General features: G+C 37.1%; 3 protein-coding genes and 1 long non-coding RNA gene across 4 annotated transcripts; 2 read left to right on the top strand and 2 right to left on the bottom strand.

Annotated features, from left to right (window-relative positions):
* Window positions 1-58: 58 nt before the first annotated feature.
* Window positions 59-7,945, bottom strand: LOC129750557 (adenosine deaminase-like protein). The gene is made up of 5 exons (XM_055745527.1): window positions 7,605-7,945; window positions 7,384-7,529; window positions 1,399-1,587; window positions 876-1,338; window positions 59-811 (listed from the first exon to the last, which is right to left on the bottom strand). Exons 1-5 carry the CDS (start codon window positions 7,632-7,634, stop codon window positions 617-619), a joined length of 1,023 nt encoding a protein of 340 aa, XP_055601502.1. The 5' UTR covers window positions 7,635-7,945; the 3' UTR covers window positions 59-616.
* Window positions 7,946-8,051: 106 nt separating this feature from the next.
* Window positions 8,052-9,956, top strand: LOC129750558 (uncharacterized). Its single transcript, XM_055745528.1, has 6 exons — window positions 8,052-8,330; window positions 8,625-8,955; window positions 9,014-9,090; window positions 9,155-9,309; window positions 9,369-9,468; window positions 9,542-9,956. Exons 1-6 carry the CDS (start codon window positions 8,208-8,210, stop codon window positions 9,770-9,772), a joined length of 1,017 nt encoding a protein of 338 aa, XP_055601503.1. The 5' UTR covers window positions 8,052-8,207; the 3' UTR covers window positions 9,773-9,956.
* Window positions 9,957-11,141: 1,185 nt separating this feature from the next.
* On the top strand, window positions 11,142-12,982 carry LOC129755579 (uncharacterized). Its single transcript, XM_055752142.1, has 6 exons — window positions 11,142-11,400; window positions 11,593-11,899; window positions 11,972-12,051; window positions 12,263-12,417; window positions 12,494-12,593; window positions 12,661-12,982. Exons 1-6 carry the CDS (start codon window positions 11,278-11,280, stop codon window positions 12,889-12,891), a joined length of 996 nt encoding a protein of 331 aa, XP_055608117.1. The 5' UTR covers window positions 11,142-11,277; the 3' UTR covers window positions 12,892-12,982.
* A 5,567-nt stretch (window positions 12,983-18,549) lies between these two features.
* On the bottom strand, window positions 18,550-22,034 carry LOC129755966 (uncharacterized). Its single transcript, XR_008739360.1, has 4 exons — window positions 21,496-22,034; window positions 20,881-21,429; window positions 20,744-20,820; window positions 18,550-20,667 (listed from the first exon to the last, which is right to left on the bottom strand). It is a non-coding gene; the product is annotated as an uncharacterized LOC129755966 (long non-coding RNA).
* Between the last annotated feature and the right edge of the window lie 311 nt (window positions 22,035-22,345).

Here is a 22,345-nt window from a genome sequence, read left to right as displayed (position 1 = left end):
TGGTCTTACTCTGTTACCTATCAAGTAAGGTTGACAATAATCAATGATTATTAGCTTTTCCCTTTTAGGAACCATAATAGAAATCCATAACGAGCCTATAGAAATCCATAGGAGCAAATATCAATAAGCTTGTGCAATAGACAGTTCTCGATCAGAATGGCACATGAAATACATTTGAAAAAAAAAAGTTAAGTTGCAGGTCGAAGCCAAAAAGTCAACAAACCAAGTGGCACACTGAAAATTTGTGTTTGTTCACCTTATTAATTAACAATAGTATGTAAAATATCAAAAGTTCATAGCTTACAATGTGAAAATGTGCTCGTTATGTTTATGTTTAAAGTATAAAAAAGAACCGTTAAAGCAAGTTGTCTTGGAGACTATTGCTAAAGAAAACATTGAGGAATGCTTTTGGGAAAAAAATAGAACGGGTAAGTTCGAAATTATCAAACCAATAGAAAGGACAAACTGAAGCACAAATAAATCCACGTGAACATGCTTTTACAGCAAATTTGTGAGCGCTGGTGGGAGTTTCGTAGTGAAATAGAAAGGAGAGAAAAAACTAAACCTGTATAAAGTGTAAACCAAATCTGAAAGCTGTAATCATTAAAATAGTGAACTAACAAGGCATCCTGTCATTTTTGAAACGATTGAGAACGTTCATGAGACGCGAGCGCTCGTTTTCGCTGGCAAATGCGTATTCGATGGCTCGAACCTGAAGTCCAAAAATTTCCTCTTGACTCAGCTCGAACGTTTCGCTGCAAATGGCAAGCTCCCGAGACAGCGTTGTGTCGAAAACTCCAAAGTCGTCAGTCTAAAAAAATAGGTCACATTATAACCACATGGCTGTGTCTTCAAATTTTAACGCACTAACTTACACAAATGCAAACCTCATGTCCGGCATCCCACAGCTTTTTGAAGTGATGCTCTCGATAGGAACCAACCGTCGCGCATTTCACGTTGCTAGTGAGGCAGCACTCGAACGGGATTCGATGTTCCTTGGCAAACTTCAAAGTATCTCCCTCTATGAAGGTACCATGTCCGATTCTATCGGTGCCAAATTCAAACATTTCCCGAACTTCGCCATCATCCTCGAACTCCCCACAGTGAAGGGCCATCTTGAGATCCTTTTCTTTAGCCCGTTTTAAAACGGGAACGAAGTCGGAAAATTTTGTCCCATAAGGTGGACCACTGAGGTCCACCCCGACTATGATGTCCGAAAAGGTTTGATGAAGGGACAAGACTAGGTCGATAGTTTCGTTCGCTTCAGCAATACCTTTTGAGCGATCAATCGAAGGGAGCAATTTCACCGTGATCGATGGAATTGTATCTTTTACTTTTCTGAAATAATGTTAAAGCTCTTTTATCCGACTTTGTTTTTTAGAAAACCTGTAAGAGTACCTTATTGTTTGTAAAACCGTTAATAAATAGTCGTGCTTCGACATGCCCTGATTTGCTTTCGGACTAGTGCGCAACTCCAGGTAGATTACCTGATCGTTGGCGAAATCCTCGATCACTGCCTGGGTTGCGTATGCCAGGAGGTCCGGTTGATCCGTTAAATCGTGCGCGTATTTAAATTTCTGGAAGCATCTGATCGATTTTGTTTCATTAAATGGATGTTTTCCTGTTGAGTTTACAATGAACAAACTGCTTTTGGAAAGAAATGTAAAATTTTGGATGGATAAATTTGAAAAATTAGAATTTAGAGATTCGTAACGACTTATTTTTTTTGTCTTTTCAACGCTGGAGATTAATTTATTAGTTTGTTTTCAAACTGGGTACTGGATTTACGTATAAAAATTTTGTATTTGGGGAAGTTCAAACGTTACGTGAGAATATTTATTTTTCCTGAATGTTATGTATTCGACCTTTAGTTCAAAATCCCTTTCGCTTACTTTTATAATAAGAGAGAATAGATCTCTCAGCATGTTGTACTCGGGTTGGGATGTTGATCAACTAAAATATACCAGTCAGTCTTGTGCTAGATATCAACCTATAAACGTGTTTTATTTAACGTCTCCGAAACATCCAGTTAGTGGATAGTAAGTGCCTTTTAAATACTAAAGTACTTACACATAAATTGACGACGAGGGAAAAGTGTGGTAAATTAGAAATCCACTTACCGCGTTAGTCAGTTTTCGTGTTTTACGAACGCATCTGTAATCCGTAAAAGGCGTGTGATTGCGAACAAAAGCTTTGAAGAGCCATAGTTTAACTGTGACAAAGCTATATAAGATCAGAATCTGTTAAGTGAAGGAAGGAGAAAACCATTATTCTGAACAGGCTGAGCTCTAAGAGCAAGAGTGCTACATCCCTAAGCTTGCCGAAAGACGGTGTATAGCTTCCCGAGAATTACCATTTTGTACAACGTATCAAGCTTGCCGAAGGAAGGTGTATAGCTAGTTGGATTTCATCGCCATTTCGAGTTGGGTTTGCAGTGAATAGAGGGACCTTCGCCATTGTTCGACTCTACAAGCGCCAAGAATTCGCCTAGAGAGTTTTCCGAGTGAGATCGATTGGGCGAGAGGTTTATCAGCGCAACATATAGAGCGAAGGTTGGTGAGTGATTTGTAGAGAAAGTCATCAATTAGTACTGGTGAGTAATTCCGTGAATTTTATGCTTTTAGTTTCTCACAAAATTAGCTCTGTTTGAGATGGCTAACGTTCAGGCAAACATAGTGGGATCCATGGAACCTTATGTTCCTGGGACATTGTTCAGCCAGTATGCTGAACGGTTTGAGCATTTTTTTGAGTTTAATCAAACTCCTGACGATCGCAAGAGATCTCTGTTCATAACTTTGAGCGGTCCAGTGATATTTAATGAGCTAAAATTGTTATATCCAGGACAGAATTTGAACACTGTCAGCTACATCGATATGATCGCACGTCTTAAAAGTCGATTTGATAAAGAGGATACAGATGTGGTTCAATGTTTTAAGCTAGAATCGCGAGTTCAAACGGAGGATGAAACAGTAGAGAGTTTCATACTTGATCTTAAATTAATTGCTTCTCAATGTGATCTAGGCGATTATAAGGATAAAGCCATAAGAAACAGAATATTGGTAGGGATCAGAGATAAGGACTTACAAAGAGAACTTTTAAAACAAGATCGTCTAACCTTGCAATCAGCTGAACGTATAGTAACCCAGTGGGAGTTAGCCTCAAACAGAGCCAAAATACTGGGTAGCAGCTATCAACAGAATTCAGCTGTGAGCTCAGTGAGAGAAAGATTGGGCAGAAGGATGATTCACGGTGGTAATAGATACCAACCAACAAATGGAAGAAATGTTGATTATCGTAGTCGCAGTAGGAGTCGCGGGGAACAAGGGACTAGGAGAGTATCTTTCGACGACAGGAGCAACAGCAGAAGCCGAGATCACAGATATGCTAATTTGATTTGCAACCGTTGTGGTCAGAAAGGGCATATTAAGAGGCAGTGTCATGTCTTCATCGGCAACAGGGCAGGTCCTAGCAGAACGGAACGCGTTCAGAGCGTTGTTGTCCCGGCTCCTTCGAATAATACGATTAGCAATATTAATCAAGCGCTGACTCGACTTAGAGTAGAATTGAGTGACGATTCTGAGGAGGAATCTTCTTCAGGTGAATATTATTTATGTATGTTGGTATCGAATGATAAGAGTACAGGAAATTCTTCATGTTTAGTAAATGTTTGTGTAGAAGGACAAAATGTAACTATGGAAATAGATACTGGCTCAGCTGTGTCTGTAATGGGGGAGTACCTGTTTCAAAAACTTTTTACTGTTAACATCTTTAAAAGTAATCGGAAATTAGTGGTAGTAAACGGTGGTAAACTTGAAATACTTGGAGAAGCAAATGTGCGGGTAGATTTGAACAACCGTAGAGAAAATTTACCTTTGGTTGTGTTGAAAGAAAATATGCATCGATCAAATTATAATTTATATCCGCTTTTAGGGAGAGAGTGGTTGGACGTGTTTTTTCCTCAATGGAGAAATACATTTATTTGTGAAAACCCAAGTGTAAAAAATGTTACAGTATTTCCTAACAAAGATTCCATAATTTCTGAACTTAAGAAACAATTTTCTAATGTTTTTGAGAAAGATTTCTCTCAGCCTATTCGTGGATACGAGGCTGAACTTGTACTGAAGGATGATAAACCAATTTTTAAAAGAGCTTATGACGTTCCATACGGCCTCAGAGAAAAAGTGTTAGAACATTTGGAGAAATTAGAAAAGGAAAATGTGATAACTCCAATAGAAACTAGTGAATGGGCTTCTCCAGTTATAGCTGTGGTTAAGAAAAATCAAGATATTCGTCTGGTTATAGACTGTAAAGTGTCTATAAATAAATGCATTATTCCAAATACATATCCTTTGCCTGTGGCACAGGACATTTTTGCCAAATTGTCGGGTTGTACAACATTTTGTGTATTGGATCTTGAAGGAGCTTACACTCAGTTATCCTTATCAGAGAAAAGCAAAAGATTTATGGTGATAAACACAATTAAAGGGCTATTTACATACAATCGGCTACCTCAAGGCGTATCTTCTAGCTGTGCCATTTTTCAAAGTACGATGGAAAGAATTCTAGATAATATCGAAGGAATTTCTGTATACTTAGACGATGTTTTAATTTCAGGACGGAATGATGAAGAGTGTAAGAAACGATTGATACTTGTACTTAACCGTCTATCGGTTGCAAACATAAAGGTGAACTGGCAAAAGTGTAAATTTTTTGTGTCTGAATTGTCGTATTTGGGGCACATTATATCAGATAAAGGTTTGAAACCTTGCCCTGATAAGCTAGCAACTATAAAATATGCACAGATACCAAAAAATACTACAGAATTGAAATCGTTCTTAGGGTTGATAAACTATTATGGAAAATTTGTGCCTAAGCTTGCACTCCAACTCTCGCCGCTTTATAGTTTGCTGAAGAAAGATAATAAATTCAAATGGACAGATGATTGCCAAAAATCCTTTGAACTCAGTAAAAGTGCCTTGTTGAAATCTAAAATTTTGGCTTTTTATGATCCTTCAAAGCCCTTAATTATTATAACGGATGCATGTAACTATGGATTGGGAGGAGTTTTAGCGCAGGTTGTAAATGGAGAAGAGATACCCATTAGTTTCACATCTTTCTCCTTGAATAATGCCCAAAAATCATATCCAATATTACATTTAGAGGCCCTCGCACTTGTATGTACTATCAAAAAGTTTCACAAGTATCTGTACGGTCACAAGTTTACGGTGTACACAGATCACAAACCTTTGATGGGAATTTTCGGTAAAGAGGGAAAAAATTCGATTTTCGTTACTAGATTACAGAGATATATTTTAGAATTGTCGATATATGATTTCAACATATGCTACAGGAAAGGGGAAAAACTTGCGAATGCTGATTTCTGCTCTAGATTTCCTTTACTACAGAACGTTCCACAGAACCTTGATACAACAGTAATTCAAAATTTGAATTATGGTTTTAACAATGTGCCTTTAGATTATTCAAAAATTGCCAAGGAAACAGAGACAGACAATATCCTGAACCAAGTTGCTAAGTTTGTTAAAATTGGTTGGCCACAAAGCATTGAAAAGCGATTTAAAAATATGTTTTCAAAACAAGTGGATTTAGAACTTTTTAATGGTTGTTTACTGTTTCAAAATCGTGTTGTGATACCGAAGAATATTGTACCAGAAGTATTGAAATTATTACATGTTAATCATTCTGGGATAGTGAAAATGAAGCAACTTGCAAGACAAACTGTTTATTGGGAAGGCATAAATGCAGATATTGAGCAATATGTTCGAAATTGTCTGACATGCTGTAAAATGGCACCAGAACCAGCAAAAGTAAAAGATTCTAATTGGATTCCTACAACTAAACCTTTTAGCAGAATACACGCTGATTTCTTTTATTTGGGGCAGAAAATATTCTTGATAATCGTTGACAGCTATTCAAAATGGATCGAGATTGAATGGATGAAACATGGTACAGACGCAGCAAAAGTTATAAAGAAATTCGCTAAATTTTTCTCAAATTTTGGGTTGCCAGATAGCGTAGTAACAGATAATGGTCCTCCGTTTAGTTCACAAACATTTATTAACTTCCTGAAAAGCCTAGGGATTGAAGTTCTTAAGAGTCCGCCGTACCATCCTTCAAGCAATGGTCAGGCAGAAAGGATGGTAAGGTTGGTGAAAGATGTATTAAAGAAATATTTGTTGGAACCAGAGATCCGATCTTGGGATACAGAAGATCAATTGAATTATTTTCTGTTCCATTATAGGAACACATGTATAACTAATGAGGAGAAATTTCCTTCGGAGAAAATATTCAAGTATAAGCCAAAAACTCTTATAGATTTATTAAATCCAAAAAATCATTTCTCTAGAAATATTCAGATAAAACCAGAGGAATATAAACAACGAAAGCAGTTAACTAAGGTCAAGAATAAATCAAGTGACAAGTTTGATAGTTTAATACTTGGTGATAAAGTTTGGATTAAAAATTATAGGCAGCATGAGTTGGCTAAATGGATAGAAGCAACATTTGTTAAACGGATATCCTTGAACACATTTCAGGTGGCGTGTGGAAACGCGACTACAAACGTCCACAGGGATCAGTTGAGAATTCAGAATAAGCTGCCAACCCGCCAAAATATACTAGTGCCAATTATATCCAATAAAAGGAAAAGAAAATTGTCTTTAGATGAAGAAGAGGATCTTTTAGGCTTTGAATTTGAAAAGGATTTAGTTAGTAATCAAGATCAAAGCTATGTTCGAAAGGATTCTAACTCGGAAACCATTAGGAGATCAGCACGAATCAAAAACAAAAGAATAGCTTTAGGAAATCAATGAATTATATAATCTTAAGAACAAATGAATTAAATACTTTTTGTAGTTATGTAAGCAATGTTTAAAAGGGGGAGAATTGTTATGTATTCGACCTTTAGTTCAAAATCCCTTTCGCTTACTTTTATAATAAGAGAGAATAGATCTCTCAGCATGTTGTACTCGGGTTGGGATGTTGATCAACTAAAATATACCAGTCAGTCTTGTGCTAGATATCAACCTATAAACGTGTTTTATTTAACGTCTCCGAAACATCCAGTTAGTGGATAGTAAGTGCCTTTTAAATACTAAAGTACTTACACATAACTGAAAAAATAAAACTAAACAATTTGATATTAAGGAATTAAATAAAATATTGAAAAAATACGAAGATTTCACCGACCATTATAGGAAAACTTATGCACGCTTTGCAAAGCGTGTTGAATTTCGACCGTTATTTTTCAAACTCTTGACTCATTTTAATTTGTGATAATCCCGCCTTTTTGCATCTATCAGAAAGCCTAAGTTAGAAAGTATCTAACTTATGCATTAACTAGATTTTTTTTTTCTTTAAACTTACGATCTCAAGTCCATACTGTGACCATGGTCAATCCTATAGAAGCCGGAATCCTCGGGCGACCCATTTTCGTTAGTTCCATACTTCAGTTTTCGAAGCTCCTGCAGCGTTCTATTACTGAGCGATCCATTGAGATGGGCGTGCAGTTCCTGGGGCGAATAAAAGGTAGGTAAGTACGTTTTAGTATTGAAGATAATAAGATTTTTTCCAGAGGGATTAATTACTATTTTTGGTAGTTCTTCAAAAAAATTCATATTCAAGCGACAAAGATGCGTAATGTTTTTAAGTTTTGTTGTTATTTTCGATTTTTACGATTGAGACACTTTGAGAGACCAACTGACTTCCGGTTAAATTGTGTTGAGTCCCTTTTTGAGACCCTGCGGGTCTCTCGCAGTGTTGCCTGCTAAAACTTTTCAAGGTACTCGAAAATCAAGAACGATAAAAAGTCTTGAAAATCTAAGCAGAAATAAAGGAGATAAAACTGTTCGGATTACTTTTTGATCGACTAGGATATAACAAGCAAACTGTATGTAACACAATATAAAAAAAGGATTTTTCATAATTCTCAAACGAATGTAAAATTTTCGTACAATATGAAAGCTTTTCTAATGTTTTCTTAGGTTAAAATTAATAAAATTGGCTTATTCTTTCTAAGCGTGTAGCGTGGTTTGTTGGTAAACAAAGACGGAGTTTTCAGCGGGTGAGGCACGCAGTTCAGTTTTCACCCGCCGAGTAAAGCCAACTGTGGCTTGGATAACTCATTGCGATTCTGCGTAATTTCAATCGGGTACAAATTATCAGCTCCCCAAAGAAAAAAAATAACTAAAATGGACGAGGATTTCGATGGGCTTATGTGCCGCGTTTGCGAACGGTCCGATTCTTCCGAAGCGTACGTGGATCTGTTCCTGAATCGTTTGATTCCTAAAATTACTACCTGTGCAGTGATTCAAGTAAGTATTTATTGGTACCTTCTCCTAACCTGACTTTTTTGTTTTGTTTCGAGGAATACTCACTTCTCGGTTATGGCGGATTGTATCCGCAAGTAAGTAAAATGAAGATGGTAAAACGGATAGGACAAAACCCGAAAGCTGTTTCAGGGTAATGGTTTTTACTTTTTCTGTTCATGTGATTTTCGAATTTGATATTCTGTTTTTTTTCTCTATATTATTTTGTTAGAACGTAAAATATTACTTAATGCCAAAAGGATTAATTTTTGTTTTTCTAATTTTCTATTTTCGTTACAGATTGAGAAGAATGACGGTTTGCCCCGGTACATATGCAACAAATGCTACCAAGACTTGGAGGTGGCCTATGCCTTCCGGAAGCGATGCGAAAAAACCGATGCCAAGCTAAGGTCCCATCTGATTATGGATTACGGAGATAGCGCCGAGGAAGATGAAGATCCCATCTCGTTGGAGTATGTCTCGTGTGATGAATCGCGCCCAGAAAAGCGAGGAAGGGAAAAGGACAAACCCAGCTTGATAATCGGTAAAGACAAGAAGATCATAGTTGAGCAGTTGTCTGATCCGGCGGAATACCAGAGTCCCGAAAAACTGTCTAAGAACGACAAGAAAAGTAGGATGTTTTCTAAATTATCAATAAAGTTGTCTTAACATTGTTTTTAACGTTTCAGAACTAGAACGAAGCAGAGTAAAGAACCAAGTTACCAAACTTACACCGGGGTCGCCAGGATTTACCTGCAAAAATGAAGTAAGATTCTGCCATGTTCATGTGTTTCTATAAATACTCTATATATTCACATTATACTTCGCAGATTTCAAGAGAATCCTTCGAAAAGGATGTAGTTTTTCGCGACAAAGTTTTGATACCGATACTGGACAAGGGTGGAGTACCTACTGGAAGCCAACTGAATCGTTTGACAAGAATCACATGTCAGTACATGGAGCGTCGAATCAGACTTCATAGTTTGTAAGCTAGCAATTTTGCCATGCTTTATCCTTTTTCACATATTTTTTTATTTGTTTAAGGTATCCCTCATCTGACGAGCAAGAGATGGCGGCCAAAAAGTTGCTGGCACTGTTTCCACAATTGAGCGCAACTCGCGTAACTCCGGACGCTCCACCTGAGGTATTGTTAACGAAAAATGTCACACCGCCAAAGAATAGTTTACTTAATCTTTGTTTTTCTCTTGTAAAATCAGTCACGCTTCTTCTGGAGAACGGCCGGAAAAGGGAAAGGTCATGGCCATTACGGGCTCATCTACAACCGGGTTCGCAACATGTTGAAAACGGTTCCGCCGGAGAAAAGGAAATTCTTGATGCGATCTAAGAAACGTAAACTCCCTGAACAGCCAGCTAACGAGAGCGATACCAAAGCCGAAACATCGACTGGTGAGGTATTGGACTCCTCAATCGATGGAACGTTGTGTTAAGGATGGTAAGATCTTGACCGTATTCTTGGAATTTCGTCATCACGTCACGTCTATTTTCAAGGTATTTCAGTTTTTCTGTTACACGCATCTATGATTATTACAGCTGAAGTAAATTTTAAGCTTTCTAGTTTATAAGCTAAGAAAATTGATCTTTAAAATTTCAATTCGACATAATAAATTGTTTGAAAAGTAGGTAGATGTACAAAATAATGTAAACACCGCTAATAGATTTCTCGAAAATCCTAATGATAAATTTTAGAGAACGCTTTATAGGCAAATATCTCAATTCGGATCTTCTTCAAGGACCCTTTGAAAACTATCCGAAGTGGTACCTCTCGTCTGCAGAGTCTACTTTTTTGTCATCTCATGCTCTAAAGAGCTGCTATCGGCCTTATCAACTAATCTGAATTTCCTTGACGAAGTTAAACTTCGCGTGTCTCGTCACTCGACTCGCAGAGTAAGCCTCACTGTTTTGTAGAAATTTGCAGTATTTTTTACAAATATATTTAATTAATTATTAAACAATATAAAACTATTGAAGATTTCTTAAAACTTAACTGAAAATTCATTTAAATATCCTCAACGTTTTAAAAGCGGAAGGGAGCGTTGTTTTCAAAATTAATGTTTTATAGTAATTTTGAAAAAAGTAGGTAGAAGTTGTCGGTAATTTCGTCGTTCAAAAACGAAGGGAAAGTCATGCGAAAATCCAGCGTATATTTCAAGTAGATGGCCAATTTGGATTGTAAATCGGTCATTTTCAACCTGATGGACCATTCTGAAGTAGGGAAACTTAAAGATTTTTTTTTTAAATAACTTCCGTCTACGGTTGGGTCTCTTAGTGGCCATTCCTGTCCATGATTCATGGTCCATGGTCAAGAAGCTGTTTTCGAATCAATTGACTAACGAGAGTGTTTGCCAAAAAAAAAACGGAAACGTCTCTGTACTTACAAATAAATAACATAACATAACAATAACATTAGATTTATCTCAACCTTTTATCTGTGCTATTATTGTCACGATTTTAAACGTCTCATTTAGAGGAAATCGGTCAAAATAAAACTGCTTAGTAAAAATCGTTCTCAGCTTAAAATCGAATAAACATTGAAGTGATTTCCATATTGCCAGGAAAATTTTGAACTTATTCTCATGTTTTGCAAGTTAGAATTGAATCAACAAAACCAAACATTAAAAAAAGATTGTAAATTTTAAAGAAAGAATCTCCCTTAATTCAACTTTTTGGTTCCAGTTTTAAACAAAGTACTTTATAAAACCAGCATAAAACAGTTCTGATAATTTAATTCTTTTGCGTTCAAATTCTACAAGCGTGTCATTTGAGCCAAATCTACCTGAGATGTGGGTAGTTCGAAATAAACGTGCGTGCTGTTGGACGCTTTCACTCAAAAGTGCGGAAAGAACTCGAAAAACCCCTTCAAATTTCAGCTTGTGAGCATCGAAGTATCAAATGTGTGTAATTTGACTTGGCAAGTTTGCCCAAAAATTTCGTGATGCCGCCCAACGTAAGCCAAGTGATGTGCCGCGTATGTGCACAATCCAGTCCATCCGAGGATTATGTACAGCTGTTCCAAGAAGATTTGGCCAAAAAACTGCGACAATGCGCTTCGGTTCGGGTAAGTAGTTTTTTTTCCTTTCATCTATCCCAACTTGCCTCTCCAACTCTGGAAAATCGTTTGTTATGATTTGGAAACGAACCATTCAGCTGGTCATTTCAAATCCTTCAAAATGTTTAAAGCATTCAAATTCACGGATGAAGTTAATTACGTTCCTTAGATAGTTCCTAAACTTTCCATATCCTTATACAGATATCGGAACGTGACGGTCTTCCGGCGTACGTGTGCACCCGATGCTACTACGATATAGAGGTGGCCTTTGCTTTGCGGAAACGGTGCGAAGCCACTGACGAAAAACTACGGAGACAGGACGAGGAAGACAGCGATGAAGCGACCGAAGAAGATCCGTTTGCATTCGAGCACATCGCTTGCGATTCGACAGGGTATATTGAACCCGAAAGTGTTGGCGAATCGCCTAAAAAATCGTCCCCATCCCGGAAAGAAGCGGAAGTTGAACCGGAAACAGTCGTAAGGCCGAAGACTCAAAAAGAGAGAAAAAGTTAGTTTTTTTCTTTCAAATCCAACTTTTTATAAAAGAAAAACAAAATTTTTAACAACAATTTTATTTTAGAGGAACTGCTTGAAAGAGTCAAACGCCAAGGTTTGCTAAAGGTGCCGACAGATTCCAAATTCATGAGCACCAAAAATGAGGTAAGATGGTTTCATTTATTTCACTATATCAGTTATCAGGATAATAAATTTTGACGAGATAATCTGACAAAGTAGAGTTTTTGAGTAAAAGATATGAAATTGATTGCCTAACTTACGTGAAAATAAATATCGACACATTCAGTTGATAAAATGAGCGATAATTTCAAACATAAATGACAGTATGAATTTAACAACATTGAATAATTTTCAGATTTCTCGAGAAACGTTCTACAATAATGAAGACTTCCGAGAAAAAGTACTTATTCCTGTTCTGGACAAAGGTCTGATTCCAAAAACTCAGGATCTACAATATTTGACAAGGGTCGCATGTCAGTACATGGAGAGACGGATTTTGAAACATTATATGTAAGTGTCACTCAATTTATCTACTCAAAATTTTATACTCAAGCTTTTACCTATCATCGATTAATTATTGTTTCAGCTACCCTTCGACTGATGAAGTAGAAATGGCCGCCAAAAAGATTCTGTCGATCTTTCCGCACCTGAGCGAGACTCGCGTTTCACCCGAAGCCCCTCCGGAAGTAATATTTCCAAACAGCCGAACGTTGCCCAGTCCAATCGATTAACCAACCACCTTTCCATTTGCAGTCTCGTTTCTTCTGGCGTAACACCGGTGTGAAGGGAGGGCCACACTCCGGCACCGTATACCATCGGGTGCGGGGCTTGCTGAAGAGTCTTCCCCCGAGCGCGAGGAAGTTCAGTGTACCGCCCGAGAAAAGACATAGGAATACAGGAAAACGTAGAAAACCGACGATGAAACAGGAACAGGAAGGTCACGAAATGGAAATGAATACTTCAGAACAGAACAGCGATGGCTAGGCCAGATCCGTATAATATGTCATACTTATATGGAGAATAAAAAGTAAGACAGGTTAAATAAAATAAAAGCGTTTGTTTTCTGATTGATTGATTGAAGTGCGTTTATTTGGGGGGGTGCCGTGCACCAAGCGATTATTAAGCGGCTTATTATGCGATTACTATATGTTTGTTTTCTGAATATCAGGAAAAAGTTCCACAGAATATTACTTATCTCAAACCTGTTTCTCTTTCGCGAACATGAAAAAGCTCGGAAGCAAAAAGTGTGAAAACGGTTCTGTTATCGTTTCTCACTGTTTATAGATGTAGATATAAGAAGCTTCCCTTTTTATCAAATAGGAATGGTTTTTAAATCTGGGTAAAAACAGGTCCCAATAAGTTAATTGAAAAAGTTCAAACATGTTTCAAAACTAGATTAAACGACTAAAACTTCAGTAGTTTGTAAGTATTCTTTTGTGAGTGCCGTTGTTGTGATTTGTTGAAAATTCTAAAACAAAATCCGTTATATAATCTGAAACAACGATGGCAATCGGTGTTTTCCAACTTTCCAGAGCCCGATTTTCGAGAAGGGACCGAACTTGACAGGAATTAAGCTATTCAGAACCCATGAGCTAGATGTAGAGGTGTGGATGAACTCGGTTTGCCGTGGTATAGGTGATCGAAAAAACGTAAACATTGTGTGTATTACAGTGATGACGTCATAACATCATCGGGGCTGCAGTGCGTAATACAGTTCACTAGAAAAGTTGTCAAATTAACATGATTAAAGTACTATAATACTAATAATAATAGTTCAAATACCTCGCTGTTTCCATCGTACGCAGGATTTAGATTTGGAATAACTTCTTCCGGCCAATCAGAGTTGGTTTTCAACGGATCGCTTATCGCCTCACAAATCATCAGTTTGGTCTGGTAGCTCTTGGTCCTTGACGTTAGTGCTGTTCTGTAGAGACTCGATTGAACTGTTGTTTCCCACCCTGGACAAGTTTGCATTTCTCTGTAGAAGTTCTTTTCTTTTCTGATTCCGGTTCCTCACTTTAGCTCTGATGGATCGAGCAGACTCAGTTGGAGGGCAACGAATGGATGGCAAAGCTGAGAGAAAAAACGAAACTTAAAGAATATTGCGATAATGGCCTAAGTTAGAAATACTTACCAGATTTTATAAGAACCCTCATTGCGTTTTCCATATAAACATTGACAAAGTCCGTCAATTCGAAATGCTGGGAGCACACGTATATGCCGGATCCATCCTTACGGCCACAGAACGCGAGCCATTTTTTGCGTACCGCGGGTTCCTTCGTTAGCTGATGAAAACTCACTGCGCTATTTTGCTTCTTAGCGTCGACCTGCGAAATTTTGCAGGATTTTATGCAGCACTTGGTCATTTTTTCATTAAACAAAAGTTATCTAAATCAAAAAGTCTTCCGTAATTGCAACCCAAACAACTCTTATGACGTCATTGATGCGAATCAGACCGCATTGCATGCACACCAGTCTGAAGATACTGATGTATTTGTGACAGCATCAAAATATCTCCGCACCTTATGTAAAGCTCATGGAACAGCACTAACGTCAAGGACCAAGAGCTACCAGACCAAACTGATGATTTGTGAGGCGATAAGCGATCCGTTGAAAACCAACTCTGATTGGCCGGAAGAAGTTATTCCAAATCTAAATCCTGCGTACGATGGAAACAGCGAGGTATTTGAACTATTATTATTAGTATTATAGTACTTTAATCATGTTAATTTGACAACTTTTCTAGTGAACTGTATTACGCACTGCAGCCCCGATGATGTTATGACGTCATCACTGTAATACACACAATGTTTACGTTTTTTCGATCACCTATACCACGGCAAACCGAGTTCATCCACACCTCTACATCTAGCTCATGGAGTGCTGTTCTGTAGAGACTCGATTGAACTGTTGTTTCCCACCCTGGACAAGTTTGCATTTCTCTGTAGAAGTTCTTTTCTTTTCTGATTCCGGTTCCTCACTTTAGCTCTGATGGATCGAGCAGACTCAGTTGGAGGGCAACGAATGGATGGCAAAGCTGAGAGAAAAAACGAAACTTAAAGAATATTGCGATAATGGCCTAAGTTAGAAATACTTACCAGATTTTATAAGAACCCTCATTGCGTTTTCCATATAAACATTGACAAAGTCCGTCAATTCGAAATGCTGGGAGCACACGTATATGCCGGATCCATCCTTACGGCCACAGAACGCGAGCCATTTTTTGCGTACCGCGGGTTCCTTCGTTAGCTGATGAAAACTCACTGCGCTATTTTGCTTCTTAGCGTCGACCTGCGAAATTTTGCAGGATTTTATGCAGCACTTGGTCATTTTTTCATTAAACAAAAGTTATCTAAATCAAAAAGTCTTCCGTAATTGCAACCCAAACAACTCTTATGACGTCATTGATGCGAATCAGACCGCATTGCATGCACACCAGTCTGAAGATACTGATGTATTTGTGACAGCATCAAAATATCTCCGCACCTTATGTAAAGCTCATGGATTCAGAACAGATTATCATTACTACCGTTATTTTTTTTTTTTTTTTTATGCGGCAGCTTGTGAGAAATCACAGAGCCCTTTTGAGGCTAAAACTTCTCACCGCGGGGGAAAGCAAGGTACATGAATTGGGAAGGAGTTGGACGAGACCGTAATACACCAGAGGGACTAAGCACTGGCACTCAATTGAACACTGGTTGCTCCCTGATAGGTTAGAAGGTCATATATTCAGGAGGTGTTCCCGAATAACGAATTCCCGATTCAGCCATTTTGGCTATGTAGGCTATGCAACTATACGGAACTCATGAAGTTTGTTTACCAACAAACCACAGAAAAGCTGAGCAAAAAATAAACAAACTCATTGAGAGCCCCGCTCACTCCTCGCCTACACGCAGAAAAATATATTTTAAAAATAATAAGATTTCGGCCAAAAATAATAAAAATTTTGGTTGGGAAAAAGCACAAATATATTTTTGGCCACACTGAATAAAAGTATCGTTTTGATTTAAAGTTATCGTTTGATTGAAAACGAAATACACCCTTTTTATAAATGATCCATCCTACTTTTCAAAATAATAAAATTTTGGGTAAAACACACAAAAAGTTTTTAGCCTAAAATTAAAAAAATTGGGGGTTGAAAATTAGCAGTTTTGTATGATTCGAATTAATTTTTTTTTTCAATTCAAACGAAAGCAAAATTGTTATTGGTTTTCGGATTTATTTATTCGTTTTCAAAGAAATGTTTTATGCTTCATTTATTCGTATTAAAACACCATTTTTCATCGGGAATTCTTCGTGTTCCCTCTTAGCATGTTATGGCCAAATCATCCTCACAAATCGCTGGCCAACCCACAGTTGTGTTGTAGCTGCTGTACGAATGTAATGCACCATGGTCCGCCTTACTTCATGAATGCACTGGCTCCGCATGTTAGTCCGTCTGTTTAAAAAAAAAAATAACAAATTACCTCACTTAAACTTTAAATTATTGTACAAACCTGCTAGATGAGTTGTGGAATAAAAATCCGGAGGAGAGAATCGTGCTCGGCAGTCACAGTGGTTTCAAAAACTTGTTTCGGCTGCTGCTGCTTGCTGTTCAAATGAGAAAATTTGTTAATATTTTCTCAATATTTTTTTCTTTTTTTTTTATTTTGCTTTTCAATTCTAGACCTACTACACGTTCATTGAAATTAGCCGATTTTTGATTTCGAACTAAACCAAATTTTATTTTTATATAATAAAAAAGGAGTGTGTAAAAATTACAATATTTTATTGTTATTTCCGATCGATTTTTTTGTGAAAGCTATCGAAAAATCTGCATTGAAAATGTAAAATAAAATAACAAAACGTATTGTTGTAACCAACCCCCTGTCTTTTTCTGCGTGTACTTACTGTAAAAGTCGGAGAACCTAGTGTATATAAGAACCTTGGATGCTACGATATGTAACGCTGGGTTGTGTAACGTAACAGACAAATAATAGCCAGGGCTGAGTTTTGCAGTCATTATGTGTAATGCTGTGTTGTGTAATTTAACAGACAAATAGGGGCCACTGTGGGCTGAGGTTTGTTGTTACACAGTAAACGAAAATTACCGAGTTCGGTAATTATTTTACCGAAATCCTAACATGTGGAGTTCGTTAAACTGTTCGGTAATTTTTTCATGGCCGAGGAGTGACAGCTGTCAAATATTACGGACCTTTTCCGGTAAAAAATAACCAAAACTCGGCAGATCATCTGTCAAAATATTGACAGTTGTTAACATGACAGCTCGTTATATTACCGAAAACCGGTATTGTTGAACCGAAATGTCTTTAATTATTACCGAAAGGTCGGTCATTTTTAACCAAAAAACTATAAAGCTCGGTTATATGAACCGAGCAACCGGTACAGTTCACCGAAACACCTGTAATTATTACCGAAATACCTAAAACTCTAACCGAAATCCCTAAAATTTTTACCGAAATCCCTAAAAATTTTACCGAAATACCGTAATTATAATCGAAATATGGATCATTTTTACCGAAAAAACTGTAAAATATCGGTAATATTTACCGAAAAATCTGTAGAGTTTACCGAAATATCTGTAATTACTACCGAATTACCGGTAAATTTTACCAGACAACTTCAAAAAGTTCGGTAATATTTACCAAAAATCCGGTGATTTTTACCGAAATGTCTGTAATTACTACCGAAAATTCGGTAATATTTACCGAAAAATCGGTATTTTTTACCGAAAAATGGGTATTTTTTATTTTTACCGAAATAACGAACTTTGATGTGAGATAACACGAGTCGATTCGAGAAAGTGCTCCATGCTAAAATAACGTCGTTTTGACTGAGCCTCTAATGCTCATCAGAATGGATATGTTTCGCTTGTAGTGTCGTCTGAAAATACCAGTAATATTAACCGAAAACTGCCAAATTTAGGAGTTTTAACCGAACACCGTAAAATATTCGATAATTTGAGTTTATGATGCACAGATTATTACGCAAGATGACTCGAGTCTCGAATCATTTTGCGTTATACGCCGTGCACCAAAACTGAAATTACCGAATGCTTTACGATGTTCGGTAAACATTTACGAACGTTTCACAGTTTTCAGTAAATATTATTGGCATTTTCAGACGACACTACAAGCGAAACATATCCGTTAAAACGACGTTTTTTGCATGGAGCACTTTCTGGAATCGACTCGTGTTATCTCACATCGAAGTTCGTGCTGTGCGAAATAAACCACATCGGTAATTCAGGATTTCGACCTTCCCATCGGGATCCATGCCTTATTGAGAATTGTGAAAATCAATGAATTAAAATTGACTGTAGCTAAAAAATATAAAATAGGAATTAAATTAATATATTAATAATTTTTTGGTGTAAATTTATGTCAAATTGGATGCACAAAATTGAACCTTCCCATCGGGATCCATGCCTTATTGAGAATTGTGAAAATCAATGAATTAAAATTGACTGTAGCTAAAAAATATAAAATAGGAATTAAATTAATATATTAATAATTTTTTGGTGTAAATTTATGTCAAATTGGATGCACAAAATTGAAGCATCACTTTTGACATAAAACTACACTAAAGAAAACAGAAACGCTTGAAGCCATAACTGCTTGTACATAAATTTTATGACTTATTCGACAAAATATTAAATCAACGATGATTTAAATGTATGTGAAATTGGACGCACAAAGGTGGAGCAACAGAAATTATATGGCGTTGTGTAACGTTCGAATTATTATTGAAATAAATTGTTGGGAAATGTCATCTTTCATGATTAAAAACAGAGGCGATACCCGTTGTAAACAAGTTTTATTTCAAAGTTACATTATAATTTAAAGTTTATTCCAAATTAACTTTATGATAGGTGTAGAGAACACTAGTAAATGACATAAAAAAATCAGTGGGAAAATATGTAGGTTTGAAAGGTATTTAGAAAAATCAATGAATAGAAAATGAAAGAAAGAAATCGAGGAAGACAGTGAGCGAAGTTTGAATTGAGATGCAAAAATAAAATGAATTACAGGTACAGTTTGAACGTAACTAACATGTACCGTTAGAAATGAGTACAGTTTATGTGGAAAAGAGATGGAAAAAAAATAATAACGGTGTTTACTGAAACTGATAGCGAATGAAAAAAAGGAGTGAAAATGAAATAGAAGATAGATAGCATGAGGAAAATGTTCTTTATAGACATATGTAGGAGGCTTTGAAAATAAAAGATCAGATTTAAGACGTTTGTTGACACGAAAAGTTGTGTTTTCAATAATCGGAAGAAAACTCTTTAATTCATAGTTTTAATATTTAGGGAAATTCACTACAATAGGAAATCTTTATTGCTTATAAACATTGCATTTGAAATTTTTTTTAAAGTTTTTAAAATTTGTCTTCCAACAACAAATCAATATTTATAATTAGCAGATTTGTTTCTTATACAGTACAATCTGTTGCCAACAAAAATGAAGCGGATACATTTATTGCACCAAAATATGTTCAATTAAACTCCTAAATTTAAACACTCCATACGAATGAGTCAAACGAAATTCCTCTGATAATCTTAGACGCCTGTATATAGGCAATGGCTTATATTTGATTAAACTTAATCTGCTTTAAATTGAAAACGTTAAATAACCGATTCTATAATCCGTCCTAACTTGAGCAAAAAAACATCAAATTAAACTGTGTTGCATGCAAATTCGTGTTTACCTTAACATGAAAACTGTAAATTCACGTTTGTTCTTCCAATGGTAATTGAAAGGATTTTTTTAAGTATCATTACAGTGTAGTCAATGTTTTTATAATATGAAAATCGTGAAATTTCGTTATGATATATTTTTTGTGTAGATTATATTGTTATTGCCATTGTATATAAAAAAAACTGGCAATTTAGAAACAATTGTAGAACTGAATAAACCAATGTATTTTTTTTTTAATTCTTATAATTGAGCTCTATATTCAGACGACTTAAGACATCAGTTTAAAAAAAATACTTCTCGTATTAGGGTTGAATAGAATGTTTAAAATATTTGGCTTTTTTCTTGTGAGGATTTTGCTAGGAAACGTTTAGCTCTGGTAACCTAAATCCGTTAACTCATAGTACTTGCTCGCTAAACGGGAACCGAGAGTACATTGAAATTAGCAATAACCGTTTTAGCATTACAATAATTGATAGGTGTATTAATAAAAGTTTTTTTCAATCCCAATATCTAATTTGAAAGAGGCTTGATATTAGGATTTGGGTTTTCATAAGTATACATATTCAAAACACAATATAAACAAAATAGGGTTAGCTTACGTGTCATCCTATGACTAATGCTGACGGTCGTGTCCTAGAGTGCTGTTGGAATCAGTTCCCAACTTTTATGCCTATCGGATGCTCTGATCGCGGATTTGTGGTGATCTTCTCTAACGTTGGCGGCCTGGGTGGATACAGGTTCCGCGAGACGCTTCCAACCGAGAGCAACGGCGGCTCCGGTGCGGGCTTCCAAAGATGATTGCCGTTCAGCACAGGTCTCCTGGAACCGTTTCTCCGGATTTCGCTACTTCTAATCTGACGTGCCGCTGACCTGAGGAGAGCCAATCTGACGTCTGGGCACCGGTCTTCCAAGCGCTGCTGGTGTTATCGCTTTAGCTTGTGCGTTGACAAGACCAATCGAATCACCAGGAATCGGGAGCACGAGATCAAGCAGGGTTTTTGTGGGGCTGCTTTTTCTTACGACTATCTCTCATCTTCGGGACTGTCGTGTTTTCCTCTGCCTGTGGGAAAAAGATGAGTCACTTTCCTATCATGATCACAATCACAATATTAATGAGGCGCCTTGAGTTCACTTACCGATCACTTTCCTCTCTTCGGAGTGGGATCACCGATTGGTTCACTTTTTTTTCCTTCTGCGAACCCGACGGAACGACCTGGCAATCAACATAAGTGAGGTCAGCAAGCACTTCCTCTGATTGAATAATCTTACTCACCAGCCGCTGTTCAGGCGATGATGGATTGGTTGATTTTCGATCAGATGCTGCCGCTTTCAACGGATTGTCGCCGGTAGTTTCGTTCCGACCTTTGGGTGCTTGATGTCCTGCTGCTGATCCAGATACCGTGTAGTTGGTCACTTGAAGGAAAAACACGGCAATCATTCGCTCCTCCCGTGCCACTTTTTTACACCACTGCACTGAAGTAAACCGAAGTAAAACGCGACCCGAAACAAAACAAAACAAATTCATCAACATTTACACGCTTATATTATCAATATTGAAATTGCGTTTCTAGGGACATAATTTTATATCATTCGAAGCTCAAATTTGGGTCGTTTAGGTTCGACGTGATGTAAAATTAAATCTGATTTGGATTAGATTAAAAAAGTATTAGGTGTTGAAACGTTTCTGGCACGTTTAATTTTACAAAATTTTTGGTGTGTAGCTCATTGGAGTACACCGCACCAGCTGATTCCGGAAAATTTCTAGCTCGCTGGATAACTGAGGCACTTGTTATCCGGTAGTGGTGGTGGGGTTTAGGTTTTCCTTAAAAAAAAAAACAAACTTAAATTACAATTTCAATCATAAAAAGATGTTTATTCTCAGTCATACCTTGCAGGGCTTCATGTGCTGCGGGATCTTGTATTTAAAAACGTTCATTGTCCGATGTCCTTAGGAGAAAGATTCTTCCGTCGCGGCGCAGTGATCCGTCCGGATTCTCGAAATCCATCATCATTAAAATCGAGACAACACACAACACTTTCATCTTCAACCGAACCTAATTCAGCTTCGCAAAACTGGTCCTAGCTATTCACGTCAAAAGCACAGACCGGCCCCTTACAACCGCGATACCGAAATTTTACTGCTTGATTGAAAGCATCCCGCTCGCGCATACAGAATTGGAAATGTTTTTGCTTCTTTTTCTACAGCTCAAGCGGGATGCCACCAATGCCACTCATACATCGCGGTTATTAGAGTGAGACAGTTGCGCTGAGAAACGGACGATCGGAATTTGACGTTTGTATTGACATCGAAACTGATTTACAGTTTTCGGTTGTTTTTTACCGAAAATTTACGGCAAAGCGATTTGTTTACATAAAAATACAAGAACTTCGGTACAACATGAATCGAATTACCGAACTCGGTAAAAATAAGACGTCAGATTGATCATTTACCGAAAATTTTCGAATTACAGAACAGTTTCTGTAAACTAAATTACCGAACTCGGTAATTTTGGTTTACTGTGTACGATGTCTAATGCTGTGATGTGTAATGTAACAAACAATAATAGCCACTGTTGGCTGAGTTTTGTTGTTACGATGTGTAATGCTGTGTTGTGTAATGTAACAGACAAATAATAGCCACTGTGGGCTGAGTTTTGTTGTTACGATGTGTAACGCTGTGATGTGTAATGTAACAGACAAATAATAGCCACTGTGGGCTGAGGTTTGTTGTTACGATG

This window comes from Uranotaenia lowii, chromosome 3, assembly GCF_029784155.1.
Source record: "Uranotaenia lowii strain MFRU-FL chromosome 3, ASM2978415v1, whole genome shotgun sequence".
Taxonomy (NCBI): domain Eukaryota; kingdom Metazoa; phylum Arthropoda; class Insecta; order Diptera; family Culicidae; genus Uranotaenia; species Uranotaenia lowii.
The sequence above is the reverse complement of the archived record's forward strand: the minus strand, read 5'-3'. Positions and strand labels throughout refer to the sequence as shown.

Excerpts from the sequence above, each read along its gene's own strand:
- LOC129750557 (XM_055745527.1), bottom strand. The coding sequence starts at position 7,634 with ATGAATTTTTTTGAAGAACTACCAAAAATA. Across the intron at positions 1,588-7,383 it reads CACAGTATGGACTTGAGATC|ATGCTTCCAGAAATTTAAAT; the intron begins GTAAGTTTAAAG and ends AAAATCGATCAG. Across the intron at positions 812-875 it reads GACATGAGGTTTGCATTTGT|ACTGACGACTTTGGAGTTTT; the intron begins GTAAGTTAGTGC and ends CTATTTTTTTAG.
- LOC129755579 (XM_055752142.1), top strand. The coding sequence starts at position 11,278 with ATGCCGCCCAACGTAAGCCAAGTGATGTGCCGCGTATGTGCACAATCC. Across the intron at positions 11,401-11,592 it reads GACAATGCGCTTCGGTTCGG|ATATCGGAACGTGACGGTCT; the intron begins GTAAGTAGTTTT and ends ATCCTTATACAG. Across the intron at positions 12,594-12,660 it reads CACCCGAAGCCCCTCCGGAA|TCTCGTTTCTTCTGGCGTAA; the intron begins GTAATATTTCCA and ends TTCCATTTGCAG.
- LOC129750558 (XM_055745528.1), top strand. The coding sequence starts at position 8,208 with ATGGACGAGGATTTCGATGGGCTTATGTGCCGCGTTTGCGAACGGTCC. Across the intron at positions 8,331-8,624 it reads CTACCTGTGCAGTGATTCAA|ATTGAGAAGAATGACGGTTT; the intron begins GTAAGTATTTAT and ends TTTTCGTTACAG. Across the intron at positions 8,956-9,013 it reads GTCTAAGAACGACAAGAAAA|AACTAGAACGAAGCAGAGTA; the intron begins GTAGGATGTTTT and ends TTAACGTTTCAG.